Source organism: Cnephaeus nilssonii (assembly GCF_951640355.1).
Source record: "Cnephaeus nilssonii genome assembly, chromosome: 13".
Taxonomy (NCBI): Eukaryota; Metazoa; Chordata; class Mammalia; order Chiroptera; family Vespertilionidae; genus Cnephaeus; species Cnephaeus nilssonii.
This window is the reverse complement of record NC_137084.1, coordinates 20,423,897-20,442,545: the sequence shown is the minus strand read 5'-3', so window position 1 is coordinate 20,442,545 and position 18,649 is coordinate 20,423,897. Positions and strand designations below refer to the sequence as shown.

Genomic DNA, 18,649 nt, shown 5'->3' with positions numbered 1-18,649 from the left:
GAGGAAGCCCCCCGACCGGCTGCGCGTGCGCAATCTCACACCACGGGCCCTCCTTCCCGCCGCTGAGTGTAGGAAACCGGACGCCAAATCTGTCCCCGCGCAGACGCCGCCGCCGGGTGCGGAGCGGAGTGGCCGCCCTCCCTCAGGCGCGCCTGCGCACGTCCCCACGCACGCTCCGGCGTACGGCGGCGGCCGGGGGTCGCGAGCCGGTGGAGGACCCGCGCGCGGAGGAGCCCGGGGGAGTCAACTCTTTTTCCCTCCCTTCCCCATTCCCCTCCCCGCTCCCTCCCCCTCCCCAAGAATGTTCCGCTACGAGGTGAGCTGTGGCGACCGGAAGTGACCCCTCCCTCCCTCCCGTTCCCCTTTTCCTCTCTTATCCCCTGAGCTTCTGTCCCGCGCTTCGGAGGACGGGTGGGCGTCGGGCGGTGGGACCCCCGGGACTCAGAGGAGCGCCTCGCACCTGGGGTCGTGGGTTTCATCCTAGAGCTGTGTGAGCTGGCTTCGGGGGACGGGACTGCCCTATTAGTTGTCGCTGGGTAGAGTTGGCCTCGGTTTTGAGGTGGGGAGGGCCCGTTAAGTGCCTGAGCCGGACCACCTGCCAGCCCCAACCCGGGAGGAGCCGCGGAGGGGAGGCGTTGCATCCATCCGGTGGCTCTTCTAGAGGAAGAGTCACCTGGGAAAGCCCAGAGACACGTTTCCCGCCCTGGATCAGGAACCACTCTTCGTCCAGTTACACACACCTATACACACAGGAAACCACCGGGTCCATGGGGCCTGGGCTTGCCCTTTGACTGGGTCCGTAGACTGTGGACTAAAGAGGCCTGGGAGTTGGGAGGGGGCGTGTCCAGCAGAAGTTCCTTTTGGGCGAGTGGAGGGAGACGTGGGTTTGGTGACGGTCCCGGTAATGTAGCAATAGTCGAGAGTCCTGAGCTTGTCGCTAATGCACTGTATGACCTTGAGCGACTTCTAATCTCTGACCATAAAGTCTCCAGGTTTGTAGAATAAAGAAAGGGGCTTGTCTGCATAATCCCTAAAAGCCTTTCCAATTTAAAAAAAAAAATAGTGATTTGGTTAAGTAGATCTTTGTGATTTGGGAGGAGTGCTGCTGGATGTTGCCTTTAAGGTGGAAGCAATTGCATACCTGCTTTTGTGTACGTTTGTGAGGGCTAAGATGGGTGAAATGGCCCTTTGGCTTAACCGTACCTTTGGGAACAGTCTAAACTAGGAGGTAGCCAGGCAAGGTATAACACAACCCTGCCTTCCGATTCAGAGTCTTTGAAAATTGTGGACACACTTGATACTTGATAGGAAATGGTTTAAAACCAAACTAACTGTATGAAAACATGGAGGGAGGTGATAAGTGGTAGGCAGTTGCCAAAAGAAGAGAAAACTTAGAAAATAAGTTAAAAACTAAAGTGTAAGGAGGAAATGTTTACAATAAACCTACCTAAGTTGTTATGGTGATATCTAGCATTGTTCAGCAACCCTCAGTGTTTGACTAAATCTCTTCCTCATTTAATCCTCGTAACTATGAGGTAGGTGGTATTGCTCCTCTATTATCTCTTAGGAGACTGAGACTTAGAGCCTAACAAAGCCTGTGGCACAATAGGTGCTCAAGAGGTACTTAATGAATTAATTTTAAAAAATGATTTGCCCAAGTTAACACCACTTGTAAGAGTGGAGTCAGAACTTGAACTTGCCATATCACAGCTTTTTGAGAATTTACTTAATTGTGGTTGAAAATTTTAGCTTTCTGTTTTATCACCAGAGTTTGGGCCAATAGGAAACAGAAAAGGGGAAAGATCAAAAATGAAGAGAAAGCTTTAAAAGAATAATAAAATAGTTGAAAAGATGACATGAATATGAGGAAGGTGAAAATTTTGTTGAACAGTACACTAAAACTCAAAATAAAGGGTTCATTTAATTTGTCATTATTATTCTAACCAGTGATGTAAAGGAAGTTGGCAGACCATGAGGAAATGCTCTTATTAGATTCCTGATAGAGAAATGGAATGTTTGCAGGGAAAGGTTAAATGAAATAAGGAATGGGAAAGAGAAACTGAAAGAAAAGAAGATACAGAAATTTTCCAATGTTGGGGAAATTGAGGGGTAGAAAAAATGCCATCTTTACAAAAAGTCATAATGAAGATATTACGCTGATTGGGAAAGTAAGATGAACATTTTTAGAACATTTTACAATGTGGTTGTGAACTTCATGAATAGCTAAATCTCTTTTCTCTTTTTAGTCTTTGGAGGATTGTCCTCTGGATGAAGATGAGGATGCATTTCAAGGCCTGGGAGAGGAAGATGAAGAAATTGATCAATTCAATGATGATACATTTGGGTCAGGTGCAGTTGGTAAGTGATATCTTTCTCTTATATCACCTTGGTCTCCTGACAGTTTCAAATGTTCTCTTTTATAAGTGCTTTGTCTTAGTAGGAGTAACTTCAGTCACCAATTTAGCAAAATATCCCATTCTTGGTCTTAGAATAGTCTAGGCTTGACTAGAAGCATCTACCCTTCTCCTCTGGACCTCTTTTTGCCTCACTTATAAAACCAGGTGTTCTGTAAGCTCTATTCCTACCAGCTATATGATCTTTTGCTCTGACACTATAAGGAATTCAAGTGGTTAGAGAAATAGATATTTTTCCAAAAGTTTAAAATAATCCTAGGAAAGGGAAATTTATTTGTGGAGCATGTAACTTAAGGAAAATTAGTTGAACTAGGAGAAAACTCAGATTTGGATATGTATGGTTTTAAAATTCAGTTGATCAGTATTATATATTACATGACCCTGCTATTGTCTTAATAGTATCTTCAATAAAATAAAAATCCCTTTATTCAAAGAATATTGGTGATAGAAAGTCTTCATAAGTTAGAAATAAGATGAAATTTTCCCATCCTTGGATATAGATAAATATTCTAGGAGTTGGAAAAGGTTATAAAAAGTTTAAAAGCCAACCTATTCTTAGAGGCCACAGAGCTGTGGTAACTGAGATGGGGAATTTAGAGAGCAAGCTTATATGGTAAAGTTTGAGAATTAGAGATCCTAGGACAAGTTACATTAATAAGTTAAAATTAAACTGAATGTTTAAAAAAATGAAGAGGTAAGGCTTGGTGGAAATATTTTTGCTCTATTGATACTGAAAATGGCAACAACTGTTTTTTCTGGGATGTGTAAATACTTATGATTTCTTTGGTATCAAGCACTCTGTCTATGCAACAAATATTCAAAGTTAAGTAATAAGAAGAGGAAATTTAACTGTAATGGGTAATCCCAAGATGTTGAATATAAATAACAAAAAAAGAGGTCTTATATTCAATTATAACCTCTTAACAAAAAAAGAGGTTATAATGGTTATTGGTGTTACAGTGACCTAAACAGCTTAAATTTATTAAAGCTTAGACTGAGTAGAATGAATTGGCAAAAATGAAAGAAAATACTATTATCAACCAGGGTTTACAAAAATCAGTAGAGAGCTCAAACTGCCACTACTAGGAACAGCAAAAGAAGTGTTTAAGGTAGAAGGAGAGACTCATTATAGAAGGGAACCAAAGACCTTTTGGATTATAGCCATAGTTTAGGACATGAGATCATCCAAGAGGATGACATAATCTAAGATGCTGTTCTCTCTCCATGGAGATCACAGGCAAAAGCAATAGAATAGAATTACAAAAGCAGGGAATTATTTGAATTGCAAATTATATTTGGAAGTTAATTTACTAATAACATATAGAATATAATAGAAGCTACAAACATTGTATGCTTGTTTCTATAACTTCGTATCTTAATTGTACTGAATCATCATTTTTAAGCAAATTTCTCAGTATTAAAATGAAGTTGATGGAGTTGGTTTATAGATATTATATTAAGATGAGGCAGCATAATAATATGTACTCAGTTTTGAACCTGAACAGATGAGGAATAGTCTTGCCTTCTCATTGACTTCCAGAGTGCTGTGGACAGTTTTCTGAGTTTCTGAGTTCCTCACAAGATGGGGGAAAATATTGCCTTAAAAGGATGCTAGAGTTTCAGAACTGTATTTTATATGATAGAAAGAAAGAAAAGTCCTGGGGTTACACCGAAAAGAATAGGTAGTAAAAAACAAAGGCAGGGAAATGAAATAGCATTTGATTAGCCCACTTCGTACCCTCAGGCATAAGGGGTGATTAATAAGGATTTCTTGATTATTAACAAGGTTTATAATGGAGAAAAAATTTCAAAACACAAGCCCTTTCTATTGAGTATAATATACTTGAATTGTAAAATTAAATTCTTAATTTCTCATAACATCTTGATCTAAATACTATAAAGGTTTCTAAAAGGGAAATTGCTTTCTAAGTCCACCTGTGACTTGCTTACTACATCTCTACAAGAAGATACACAGCTGGTGTAGAGAATTTAAACCAGGAGATAAAATGTCAGACCTTTGACATATGTTTTGGTGTGATGGTTTCTAATTCAAGGAGTGTCTTGAATGAAACCTGTTAGTACAGTAGTTAATTTTAAGTCGCTGACTACAAATGCTCTCATGTCACCTTTCCTTAAGAAACTAGTCTCTGTCTTCCTCATGGAAAAATGTTTGCATTATCTTAGAGCAGTGGTCGGCAAACTCATTAGTCAACAGAGCCAAATATCAACAGTACGACGATTGAAATTTCTTTTGAGAACCGAAAACCGACTTCTGCGCATGGGCCACGAAGTTTCAATTGCACTGTACGTGCATGCCCGCACGTGGTATTTTGTGGAAGAGCCACACTCAAGAGGCCAAAGAGCCGCATGTGGCTCGCGAGCCGCAGTTTGACGACCACTGTCTTAGAGCAATAAATGTACCACAGTAATCTCAACTCAATCTCTAAAAATAAATGCTTAACACTTAGAAGATGTTTAATATGTACTAGGCACCATTATAAATGTTTTACATATAATCCTCACTGTGTGAGGTAGGTGCTATTATTATATTCATTTTAACAAATGAGAGAGGAAAGTGACAGAGAGGTTAAGTAACCATAAATGGAATTAGTTTAAACTAGCAGTTAAAGCAATCTTTGGGAATCTCCTGTCCCCCATCCTTCCTACTTTTATTGATAACTACTATAATCTTTAGGGATTGAGATTGCCTTAAAGTTAAATCACCTCTGCTTCCTTATCATTTTGTTTTTATTTTAAAATATCCCTGAGACAGACTTAAGGGGAATTATTACAAGTATAAGTTTATGGGAGCAATGAGGAATTTACTAACACACATGAGGGTATAGGTTAATGAGTTAAAGAAAAACAGCTCTCTTTCCCTTTATTTCTCTGTTTTTCTTTTGCCTACTGTTTATCATTTTTACCAATGGGGATTGAGGTCCAATATTGGTATATCTAAGTAACTATGTTTAGGTCATTTGAAAAAGGTATAGGGTGAAATAGCTACTCTCTTATAATAAGGATAAGGACATTCCATCTCTGACATTGCTTCAGATGATTTTTCACAAAACCAAGTAACACCTGAAATGATGATGATGGTATTTATGGCATAGATTCCTTTGCTTGCATGTTTAAAAAAGCAGCAATTCACAACAGTCATGAATATGGCTATTCACAAACTATGGCTATTTAATCAGTGTGTTTTAAAATGTAGTTATTAAGGCCCTAGCTGGTGTGGATCAGTGGATAGAGCATTGGCCCTCAGACTGAAAAGTCCTGGGTTCGATTTCAGTCAAGAGCCGCACCTCGGTTGCAGGCTCAATCCCTGGCCCTGGTCAGGGCGCATGTAAAAGGCAACCAATCGATGTTTCCCTCTCTCTGTCTCTACCCCTCCCTTCCACTCTCTCTAAATATCAATGGAAAAATATCCTTGGGTAAGGATTTACCAAAAGAAAAAAATGTAGTTATTAAGGACAAATAGACTACTCATTTTTGGTAGGATCTGGTAAAGTTAGTAAAGATAGGTATGGAAACAGTGAATGAAAACAACAAAAATTAGAACTTGACTGCATTAGAACCAATCTATTAACAAATTAACTCCTTAAATTTAGAAAATAAATGTAAAAACATTCCTTATTTGGGATTATAGACTTCCTTTTTTTTTTTTTTGGCATTGCTGGGTTAGTAAAATTACAAAGAAAATTTGTCCTTTAAAAGCTTTCTCAGTTTACTGTTCCTTGGTAAAGATGACACAGATATTAATGTCACATGCTGGCTGGGCTAAAGTGGATTTTAAAGTACATTTAAATCTACGGCAGTGCCCAAGACTAGACAGTGGTTCTAAACATGCCAGGTTATAAATTTGGAAGTCCCACTTCCCTCACTTTTTGAACCACTAATGTTTTGTGATACTTTTTTATGTAGTAAAAATAGCAGATTTTAAGTGTTTATAATCTGACCCTGAAAGGTACTTACCCTACATAAATATTTACTTAAAATATTAAGATATATATAATATTTAGTACAATATTAATCATTATATTGAGAATTTGCAAATCTAAATTTCCATCAGTAGGGGATAAGTTGAATTAGTTTTAGTTTATCAATAGAATTGAATCTTATATAAATACTAAAGGCCCAGTGCACGAATTCGTGCACCAGTGGGGTCCCTCGGCCTGCAGGATCGGGCCAAAACTGGCTCTTTGACATCCCCAAAGGGGTCCTGGATTGTGAGAGGGCGCAAGCCAGGTCAAGGGACCCCATCGGTGCTCGATTGGGGCTGGGGAGGGACGCAGGAGGTTGGCCAGCCAGGGAGGGACCGTGGGAGGGCTCCAGGGCATGTCTGGCCCATCTCACTCAGTCCCGATCAGCCGGACCCCAGCAGCAAGCTAACCTACTGGTCGGAGCATCTGCCCTCTGGTTGTCAGTGCACGTCATAGCAACTGGTCAATCAGTCGACTGCCCCCTGGTGGTCAGTGTGCATCATAGTGAGCAGTTGAGCAGCCTTAGCATATCATTAGCATATTACACTTTGATTGGTTGGACAGCTGGACACCGCATATTAGGCTTTTATTATATAGGACTAGAGGCCTGGTGCACGAATTTGTGCACATTGAAAGGAAATTAATTAGAAGAAGTATTTTAATATCGCTATTCACCTTTCTCTATTATAGAAGTGTCAGCCAAATTCACGATCAACAATGGCAGATGGAAACACACCTGTGCAATTGGCGCCAGCAAGAGCTTTATATATATAGATAAACTTGCTTAATTAGACCTGCTTTCTGATTTAGCTAAACTTTTCCCAGCCCAGTGAAGCATCCCAACTTCTCTTTCAGGTAATTGTCAGTAACACAGCAGTAAATATCAACACGAAGCAGATTATTATTGTAGATCACGCAGGGAGAACAGAGGGTAAAATATTTAACTGCAACAGTGTTTGACTATATTCTGCACAGTGAGAAAACCTGAAGTCATTTTTAGGTTCACCATTTCTTCTTTTCAGTTGGGTCAGGTTTCTAAGCTTTCTAAATATCCATGTTCTGGCTAATGGAAAGAAAATAGAATTCCACTGAGTCTCCTTTCTACCTATTTCAGGACTTCTTTGAGGATCAAATGAGATGAGGCACGGGAAAACGCTTCACAGACATTTGGTTAAAGTGTAAAATGTTTCCACTTGGCTATAAAGCAAGTTAGGTTCCTTGGCTGAAGGAACTCCAAGAAGGCTAGTCACTAGGGAGAGGAAGCCAGGAGTTGCTACGTGACATCATTACCTGGTGCCCACAGCCACCATTTCTTGGCTGGGCTGGGCTGTGGGCCACATTTTGCACCACGGGGTCTTGGCAGTGGCAGCTGCAATTTGGTGGGGTGTCGCTCCGGGGTAGTGACGGGGCCTTGTCCCACTTGTGGAAAGCCGAGTGTTGCTTTGTGGGCACCAGGTCAGCGTTGCCATTTATTGTTAAATGGCCTGTCGCTAGGGAGAGGAAGCTGGGTGTTGCTATGTGACATCATTACACGGTGCCCACAGCCACCATTTCCAGGCTGGGCTGGGCTGTGGGCCGCATTTTGCACCATGGGGTCTCGGCAGCGTTGGCTGCAATTTGGTGGGCTGTCACTCCGTAGTGGCAGGGCCTGTGTCCCACTTGGGGGAAGTTGAGTGTTGCTTTGTGGGCGCCAGATTCGTGGTGCCATTTCTCTGTAAATGGCCAGTGTGTGTCACAGCAGGTCCTGCATTGAGCATCTGCCCCCTGATGGTCAGGGCACATCGTAGCGACCATCGGATGGTCGGACACTTAGCATATTAGCCTTTTATATAGATAGATTTAAAAGAATGAGATAATACCAGTAGTTACGTGTGTGTATGCATGAAAAGATGCCTAAGCTGTATTCTTAAACAAGTTGAACATGAACCCCTCAGAAAATTGTCAATGCCCGGCAGGCCGTGGCTCAGTGGTGGAGCATCAACCTATGAACCAGGAGGTCACAGTTTGATTCCAGGTCAGAGCACATGCCGGGGTTGCAAACTTGATCCCCAGTGTGGAGCATGTAGGAGGCAGCCAATTAAGGATTCCCATCATTAATGTTTCTATCCCTCCCTCCCTCTCTCTTCCTCTCTGAAATAAATAAAAATATATGTATTTTTAAAAATTGTCAGTAATCTAAATATGTTTTTAAAGTGGTTACCATCTATTATACCCTACTTATCAGGCACCTTTTTTTTTTTTCCTGTCATGGTGCCTTCAGTTTTTCCTTCTCCTAATACAGTATACAGGAATATTATGCGGGGGGCGGGGGGGGATTGTCATTAAGAACACTTTTTGAGAATTCTTTGTTTTTATGTTAGTTATAAAGGGAATTACTTGTTATTCCTCTGTTGAATTTTATTGGCATACAAAATAAAATTAAAATCAGAATAAAGCCCTGACCGGTTTGGCTCGGTGGATGGAGCGTCGGCCTGTGGACTCAAGGGTCCCGGGTTCGATTCCGGTCGGGGGCATGTGCCTTGGTTGCGGGCACATCCCCAGTGGGGAGTGTGCAGGGGTCAGCTGATCGATGTTTCTCTCTCATTGATGTTTCTAGCTCTCTGTCCCTCTCCCTTCCTCTCTGTAAAAAAATCAATAAAATATATATATTTTTTAATACATTTTATTGATTTTTTACAGAGAAGAAGAGAGAGGGATAGAGTTAGAAACATCAGTGAGAGAGAAACATCGATCAGCTGCCTCTTGCACACCCCCTACTGGGAATGTGCCCGCAACCAAGGTACATGCCCTTGACTGGAATCGAACCTGGGACCCTTGAGTCCGCAGGCCGACGCTCTATCCACTGAGCCAAACCGGTTTCGGCAATAAAATATATTTTTAAAAAAATCAGAATAAAATATGTAACATATACAAAAGAATACATGGGTGTTTGTGGATTAGAAAGTAGTGCATGTTTAGATGAGGTGAAGGTAGAATTATCATGAAAAGGTTATTTAGGGAAAGCTTCAATGAAGAGGGAAAGGTGTCTAAATTAGAATCTCAGAGGAGCAAAATAGTGGGTAGAGCTTTTATGATGGAAGCAGAATGGAACAATGAGATTGAGGAGCATTGGAATTAGAGAAGTGATGGAAGTAAGGTCTAGTTCTAGGGAAGCTCATAAAGGGTTCTGAAGATACTCATCTATGCTATAGCAGAACTCAAAACTAATCCTGTGTCATCATGAGAGAAGGAGACAGCAACCTGGTCCCAGTGCTACAGACTGTGTAGTAGTGTGCAGGAATAGCAAAGACATCTATACTAATAAAAGGGTAATATGTAAATTGGTCAGGGCAGTGAGGGGCAACCAGGTTGGTGGGGGAAGGGAGCATTTAGGGGCGACCAGGCTGGCAGGGAGGGGCAGTTGGGGGCAATCAGTCAGGAAGGCAGGCAAGTGGTTAGGAGCGAGCTATCCTGAATTGTTGGGCCTAAACCAGCAGTCGGACATCCCCCAAGGGGTCCTGGATTGGAGAGGGAGGCTGGACTGAAGGGAACCACCCCCTCCCCCCCCCCCTCGTGCACGAATTTCGTGCACTGGGCCTCTAGTAGTTAAAATAAAAGAGGAAGGTCCAAGTCACCATCACCTTTCCTTGGGGAACTGAGTAGCCATCTGGCAATCCTCCGTGCTTCCAGTGTTGCTGTCCCCTCCCCCCAGTCTGCTTTCAACACAGCAGCCAGAGTGTTCTCTCAAAAAGTCATACCACATCAAAACCTCCAGTGGTCCCTCATTTCAATTAAAGTGGCTTAAGAGGCCCTAAAGGAACTCCCTCCTACTACCTCTTTGACTCATTTTCTTGTATCTCCCCCCTTGATTATTCTAGTCCAAACATGGTCCTTTCTCAAAACCATCAGTCTCTCATGTTAAGGCCTTAGTACCGACTCTCTCTGCCTGGAACACTTCTCCCAGATATCCACCTGACTATCTTATTCTTGAATCTTTTACTCATTTGTTACCCTCTCAAAGAAATGTACCTCTGATCATCCTATTTAAAGTTTTCCGTCTGCCTCTCTTCCTCCATATTCCTGTAGCATTTCATCTTCTAATATAGTATCTAACTTATTCATTATGTTTATTGTCTTAGGTTTAGTACACTCATGTATCCAATGCACCTAAAACACTGCTTGTCACATAATAGATGCTCAACAATTATTAATTGAATGAAATGAATAGATTCAAAAGCTTATAAAGATGGCAATTATAATCTAAGAGAAAGCTGTATGCTAGTGCAGTGAGTTGTAACTTTCCTTTAAATTTTTTGCCTGAAATGTCATAGAAACACAAGACTAACAGTTTCAAAATTGGTTTCAAAATATAGTTTGGACACCATTGATAATGTGTTAACCTATTACTTTAAATGCTTGAGTTATATTCTTGATAATACGTTATTTGTTCTTAAAAGTGAAAAGCCCACTTTATTATGCTACTTAGTTTAAACTTTTATTTCATGTCTCTAAGTGGAAATTTAACTTTCCACCTATCTTCTGGAGTTGGAATTATTCACTTGGTTAAAGAACTTTATAAAACTTTTTATAATTCCAATATGAACTGTATTTCTTTTTTATGATTTCCTTATAGATGATGATTGGCAGGAAGCACATGAGCGACTGGCTGAATTGGAAGAGAAGCTACCGGCAGCAGTCAATGAACAAACAGGCAATGGAGAAAGGGATGAGATGGACTTGTTGGGTGACCATGAGGAAAATCTGGCAGAAAGTCTCAGTAAGATGGTGATTGAAAATGAACTAGAAGATCCAGCCATCATGAGGGCAGTGCAGACCAGGCCAGTTTTGCAAGTGAGTAAGTTAGTCTGGTTTGAGCATAGTAGGAGACTAATAATTAAAGTGAAATATTGAGTTTTGCTATTTCTTTTCATTTACTATAATGAGAGATTTACATATGCCATGCTGTAGAAAATTGTTAGTGTAATTCCTGATAACAATTCTGGAGATGAAGTTGGGGAATGATATATACTCTGGGACACTATATTTCTTATTCTCAAGCAGTTGAGGCTCTTTTGGAGCTTTGTTCACCAAAAATAGGTACTTCATTCAGAGAGCCTACACTATTCCAGACTTTGTGTATTTTCCTTTTTTGTTAGCCCCAACCAGGAAGTCTCAATTCCAGCATCTGGGATGGATCTGAAGTTCTGAGGCGAATCCGAGGACCATTGCTTGCTCAGGTATTAAACATTTTCTCTTTATATACAATTCCTCATCTGGGAAAATTTCAAGCTTGCTCCTGTTGTCATCCTTTCCTTGCAGAAACATATAGTTGGATATCATTTGCCAGTCTTAGGTCGATTACTCCATCCAGCACTCATAGCTGTACCACTTCCTCAGCCTCCATGGAGGTGCTGACTTGACTGTGCTTTACTTTGAAAAGGTTGAAATGGGGGTGACCTGGAGAGTGACTGGGGCCAGGGAGAGTGGTGCCCAGCAAGGAGGAGGGTAACCTAGGAGTGGGGAGGCGGAGGACTCAAGGATGAGAGATTCCCAGACAGGGCCCACTGTGAACTGGATATTCAAACGCATTCGGGCTGGTCCACCTCCCTGAGAGCCCTGAGTGTGCAGGATGAAATTGGTGTCCCCCAACTCCAAAGAGGCTCCCCTGTTCCCAAGTAGCACCCTTAGTGACATCAGAAGCAAGTCCAAATTACCAAAGTTAAGGTGGTTATTGGATTGGTTGGTTTTTATAGTAAAACCTTTTTATAGTGCATGCAATAGACTTAATTGCTGTATCTATATTATATGGTTAGACCAAGAAGTGTTTACATGCAACAAGCATATGTGGAAATGCATTTCTGAAGACCAGAATAACTCAAGGCTGCAATTCTATTCAGAACAGAAAATAAAGTTTAAAATAATAATAAAATAAAAGGTTGAAAGGGATCATTGTAACTCAAATTTGTCACCTTACAACTTGAGTTAATTGAAAAGTCATTTCTAGGTAGAACTACAAGGCTGGAGAACAGATCAGTGCTTGCCAGTGTTTGGGAGTGGTGGGAGAGGTTGACAACAAAGCCACTCTACAACTCATACAACTTAACAAAAGGAAGATAAACAATCCAATCAAAAAATGGGCAAAGGACTTAGATACTTTCCAAAAGAGGATCTACAGAAGGCCAAGAGACATATGAAAACATGCTCAAATCATTCAACAGATGCATATCAAAAAACAACAATGAGGTAACATCTCACACCTGTCAGAATAGCTGTCATCAACAAATCAACAAACAACAAGTGCTGGCAAGGATATGGAGAAAAAGGAACCATTTTGCACTATTGGTGGGAATGCAGACTGGTGCGGCCACTGTGGAAAACAGTATGGAGTTTCCTCAAACAATTAAAAATGGTGCTCCCACTTGACCCAGTAATCCCACTTCTAGGAATATATCCCAAGAAATCAGAAACGCCAATCAGAAAGTATATATGCACCCCTATGTTCATAGCACAATTTACAATAGCTAAGATTTGGAAACAGTCTTAAGTGCCCATCAGCAGAAGAGTGGATTGGAAAACTGGTACATCTATGCAATGGAAATACTATGCTGCTATATAAAAGAAGGAACTCTTAACCATTTGCAACTGCATGGATGGACCTGTAGAGCATTATGCTAAGCAAAATAAGCCAGTCAGAGAAAGATAAATATCACATGATCTCACTTATTTATATTTGTGGAGTATAATGAACAGCGTAAACTGATGAACCAAAATAGAGCCAAAGAAAAAAATATTTTAGAATATAATAGAAGTAATCCTGTTATTTGCAGGTTTTTAATATTTTTAATATTTCCTACAACTTTTGTGATATTATGTTAGTACAGTTTTGGTATTATATTTAAAATTCTTTTTCTTGAAATATTAATTTTCATTGCATGTAATATATTTAAAATCGTTTTTCTTGAAATATTAATGTTTATTGCATGTAAAAACACTCTAGAGGAAGTTTGAGAAGTGATAAAATTGTTTTATATCTTGATTGTGGTGGTAGATTCATGACTCTGCATTTATTAAACTTCAGAGAACTGTACACCAAAGAGGGTAAATTTTACTGGATATGAAATAAAAATAAATAAAATTTTTAAAAATTTCTCCAGATATTTTGACTTTATAGAGATTATTAACACGTTTCAAGTTAAACTAAGTTTTTTGTTTTTTTTGTTTTTGTTTGCTACTTCCTTAATTAGGAAATGCCTACGGTGTCTGTATTAGAATATGCCTTGCCTCAGAGGCCCCTACAGGGCCCGGAAGATGATCGGGACCTTTCCGAGCGTGCATTACCAAGGCGGTCAACTTCACCTATCATTGGGAGCCCTCCTGTTAGAGCTGTCCCCATAGGCACCCCACCTAAGCAGATGGCTGTACCCAGCTTCAACCAACAGGTACCTCTCATTAACAGGCACTCAGCCCAGGATATTGGGAATCTGGGCAAAATTATTGGGGAAATTGGTGATTTTGGGAAGAGGGTGGAAATTTTGGGTAGGCATTAGATTAGAAAGAAAAATAGCCAATTAGAGGAGAAGTTAGTACCAATAAGAGACACATTCCCTAATGCCCCTTGCTGGTGCTGCTCCTGTTGCTGCTTTCTAAATGGGGAGAAAAGGGTAGTTAACCACATTTAGTGTATATATCCTTTTTAAAGGGTTTTGCTGGCTGCCCAAAACATTAGCAAAGAGGTAACTGAAAGCTGGGGGGAGTGGGAACACACAGCATTGTCCACATCCCTTTTTACCTTTAAGATATCCCTGCTTTCCCTAGAGCCTGTGCAGTCCTGTTCCATAGACTTTCCTCCACCTGAAACGAGCAGCTGAAAAGGAAGGCCAATTTGGAAGGTATGGGGGGAGGGTGGTGTTGGTATGGCCTAGTTAGGCTCAGTATCCCATGAAATGGTGGAGTCACAGTATATCACAAAAGAGCTAAGCATGGCGGCCATATCACAGGGGCTTCAGAATAGGACTTAGTTAATCCTCCAGCTTTCTTATCATTCCTTCTCCCTCACTGCTACCAAAATATATCCTTTTGGAGAGAATTTGCAAGTTTGAATATCTGCTGGTACCTCCCTCAGATAGCATGGAAGGGTGGGGATAACTGGAGAATTAGCTAAATCTTCCTCAGTTAAAAGCTACTGATATTTGTGAGAGGAAGTGACCAAAGGTTCTGTATATGAACCCATAGCCTTAGCAATTGGTTTAGAAGTAGGGCTTTGCATTGTGTTCTGAGTCTCTGCCAGTACTAGAAGGGAGGGAGTGTAGGTGGAGGAAAAACTGACTTCACTGAGTGTAGTTGTTTATATGTTTGTCCTCATAGATTCTGTGTCCGAAGCCTGTCCATGTTCGGCCCCCAATGCCACCACGTTATCCTGCTCCCTATGGTGAGAGGATGTCTCCAAACCAGCTCTGCAATGTCCCGGTATGTCACTCTACAACCTAATGAAAATGCAGTCTGTATTTTCTGATCACTACCTATTTAATCACCATACAAGTATATGGACTTCTCTTAAATTATACATAATTTTTTTTCTATCTCCATACTTGAATTTCTGGATCTTCTGGTCCCCACATCACAAGACATGGTTCATTATGTTCAGTTGTTTCTTACATCAGTTCTTATCTTTAAAAATCTAAACTCAGTGTGATCATTTGATTTCCTTCTATCTCTGTCCCTCGTTCTGCTTTCTTTTTCATGTTATATTATGATAGTACTTCGTAATTACATAATTATTCTCTTTTACATTAGTGGACAGCTTGACTGTACAGTGTAAGAGTGCTTTTTTTTTTTTACTGTGTTTTGCATTTTGTTGTTGTTTTGTTTTTAAATTCTTTATTGTTGCAAGTATTACGTATGTCTCCTTTCTCCCTATTGACCTCTCCCTGGTTGCTTCCACCCCTCAGCACATGCCCTTGCCCCCCTATTGTCTTTGTTCATTGGTTATGCTTATATGCATACAATTTAAGAGTTTTTATATCCAAGTTTATTCTGCATTTCTATTGAGTTTCCTTATTATATTGATTTACCTATTTCACAGTATATGTTTTTTCTTTCTTTTTTTTTTTTTTTTCCCTAGAACTCTTCCCTACTGGGTCACCCTTTCCCTCCTAGTGTTCCTCCGGTTCTCAGCCCCCTCCAGAGAGCACAGCTTCTTGGAGGAGCTCAGGTAAGCCTTCAGTAGCTCAACCCATAAAGAGCTCTCTTACTTTCCTGAAGTTCACTAAATGATACCTTTTCTTTTTCTCTTTGATCAATCACTACTGCCTCTTTTTTCCCCATTATAATTTCAAACAAACTTAACAGTATTAACTTTTCTGTGGATAAAAGCAAGGGGACTTGCTGATTAACTAAATCTAAGATTTTGTCCCTCTGTAGCTACAGCCTGGACGGATGTCTCCCAGCCAGTTTGCACGGGTCCCTGGATTTGTTGGTAGTCCGCTTGCTGCCATGAATCCCAAGCTGCTGCAAGGGCGAGTTGGGCAGATGCTTCCCCCAGCACCAGGCTTCCGTGCCTTCTTTAGTGCTCCACCTCCTGCTACACCACCTCCTCCACAGCAGCACCCCCCTGGCCCAGGACCTCTCATGCAAAACTTACGGTATACACAACAAATGCTACTGTTTGTTTATTCATTGTTGGCTGAGTCTCCTATTGATGTTTAGTATTTTAATATGGAAGTCTCTTGATATTTGCAGGTGATAAATTTTGAGATGTTACTGGATCCTCAAGTTACCAGAAGAGAAATGTTTGACAGTCTGCAGGCTTTCTTATAAATCACATTTTCCTCAAGTCACATATTTCCTGTGTACATTTGCACATTCCTAATTAATCACCTCTTTTATTTCTTCTAAAGTTTATGTCTCACTCTGTATTCATTTTACAAACACACACATACTTATACAGGGTGGGACAAAAATAGGCTTATAGTTGTGAGTATGCAAAACACAGCTTATTCTGTTTATTGTATTATTATTATCACTAGAGGCCCATGCATGAAATTCGTGCACTTGGGGGCAGTGGGGGGGTCCCTCAGCCCGGCCTGCGCCCTCTCGCAGTCCAGGAGCCCTCAGGGGACATCCTTAGCGCTACTGCAGAAGTGGGAGTGGCTCCCACCACCACCGCAGCTGCGCTCACCAGCCGTGAGTCTGGCTTCTGGCTGAGTGGCGCCCCCCCTGTGGGAGTGCACTGACCACCAGGGGGCGGCTCCTGCATTGAGTGTTTGCCCCCTGGTGTTCAGTGCGTATCATAGCGACCTGTCGTTCTGCTGTTCGGTCAATTTGCATATTAGCCTTTTATTATATAGGATATTATTTTCCATATGAACAACTGTAAACCTACTTTTGCCCCACCCTGTATATATCATTAAGGGTTCTTTAGAGAAACAGAACCAAGAGGTGCCATATATACATAATACAAGGTGGGGCAAAGGCAGGTTTACAGTTGTGAGTATATGAAACAGTTTATTCTTATAGTATTATTTATTAATTATTGTTTTATTTTCCATATGAACAACTGTAAAGCTACTTTTGCACCACCTTGTATTTTCAGTGTCATTCCCAAGTGGTTGTAACAAAGTACGTTAAATCTAGAGCAGTGGTCGCCAACCTTTCGGACCTCACAGACCACCAGTGGTCTGCGGACCACCGGTTGGCAACCGCTGATTTAGAGACTTCTGTTTGACAGAAGCAAAGAGAAAAAGAATTATACTGCTTTACTGTTAATTCACTCAAATTTATGATCACCTGCTCAGGAGTTGAGAATTGGCCATTATAGAAGACATAAGAACATATGGCTATCTTTTCCTAAAAAGTCTCCTTAGAATAGACTTTAACATTCCCTTGGATGAACCTGTATAAAGTTATCTTATACTAACAACATTCTTGAAAACTTTAAATCATCAGGACAACAGAAATAACCTTTTCTGTTTTTTCTTAGATCTCAGGCCCCAATGTTTAGAGCAGACACCACTCATCTTCATCCACAGCACCGTCGACTTTTGCATCAGAGACAGCAACAGAATAGAAAGTAAGTGCTCACCCTCCTCCTTTGCAGTTTTTTAATTCAGCTGTTCATTTTGACAGTGTACATGGTGCTACTAGTTTATTTTTTTTAATATATTTTTCTTGAGGGAGAGAGGGAATGATGAGAAAGAATTATTGGTCAGCTGTCTCCTGCACGCCCCGTAGTGAGGATCGAGCTGCAACCCAGGCATGTTCCCTGACTGGGAATCACACCATGATCTCCTGGTTCATAGGTCAATGCTCAACCACTGAGCAATGCTGGCTGGGCAAGGAGCTACTGATTTAGTTTACTTTTTAAGTAAATTTAAATAGTATTGAATTTATTTTACTGGTAAAGTCAGAACATATAAGCTGTCATTTTATGTTTGTGATACACTAGCTTCAAATGATAAGATTTTGTCAGCTAATTTCCAAGTTACTGTAATTCTTTTGATCAGAAATACAGTTTAGATCTGATTTTTTTTTCTTTTAAGCCAAAATTTTATACTCTTACCGAGTTCTTACCATATTCTTACCTACCTTTTGTCTACCATCTCAGCTCTGAGGTAATCTTGAATTATAGTAGTTAGCTTTATATTTGGGTCGGACATAATGCCAACAGTCACTCTTTAATCTTAGCTATAATTCTTTAATCCTCATGCAACAAATACAAATACATATTGATATATGTGACCCCAGCTATATGCTAGGCACTGTGGGGATTGAAAGAATAGGGCCTATAAAACCCTGCCTTAGTGGAGCTTATGTTATAATCATAAAATAAAAAATTAAACCAAACTTAGGTTTCTTCAACCTTCAGTTATAATGTTTTCTATGTGTAATCTATTCTCACACTCAAAGGAATTCTAGAATATTTTTTGCAGGAAAAAAAACTGTATGGGCTCTTAAAATATTAATTTTAAAAATACTGTGTTAAAATATATTAAAATTCTAGTGGCTATCATTAACTCTATGGGACTGTACACTTTAGAATTTGATAAGAGGGTAGATCTCATGATAACTGTTCTGGGTAACAAAAGACCACACTAGCATGCAGTTCCCAGTAGAACCTAGATGGCTCATATAAATGAAGTCTCAAAAAACTCACTTGTAATCAGAAAAATGCAGATTAAAATTAGATAACCATTTTACATCTCCACATGGGCAAAACTTGAAGTTTCACTGACTGTTATTATCAGCAAGATTGGAGTGTACAGCCTCTTAAGAGAG

At 40.4% G+C, this 18,649-nt stretch overlaps 1 protein-coding gene across 3 annotated transcripts in view; it reads left to right on the top strand.

Annotated features, from left to right (window-relative positions):
• PATL1 (PAT1 homolog 1, processing body mRNA decay factor) overlaps positions 1-18,649 on the top strand; it is a 33,667-nt gene continuing 15,018 nt past the window's right edge. Inside the window, exons 1-9 of one of the 3 annotated variants that reach the window (XM_079787213.1) lie at positions 1-316; positions 2,247-2,358; positions 11,010-11,227; positions 11,533-11,613; positions 13,621-13,815; positions 14,741-14,842; positions 15,498-15,587; positions 15,797-16,017; positions 17,355-17,444. In XM_079787213.1, coding sequence (XP_079643339.1) covers positions 302-316; positions 2,247-2,358; positions 11,010-11,227; positions 11,533-11,613; positions 13,621-13,815; positions 14,741-14,842; positions 15,498-15,587; positions 15,797-16,017; positions 17,355-17,444 — 1,124 coding nt within the window. In that variant the 5' untranslated portion in view covers positions 1-301. Of the gene's footprint in view, positions 317-2,246; positions 2,359-11,009; positions 11,228-11,532; positions 11,614-13,620; positions 13,816-14,191; positions 14,266-14,716; positions 14,843-15,497; positions 15,588-15,796; positions 16,018-17,354; positions 17,445-18,649 lie in introns of those variants that run through there. The other 2 variants (XM_079787214.1, XM_079787215.1) reach the window with 2 other exon arrangements.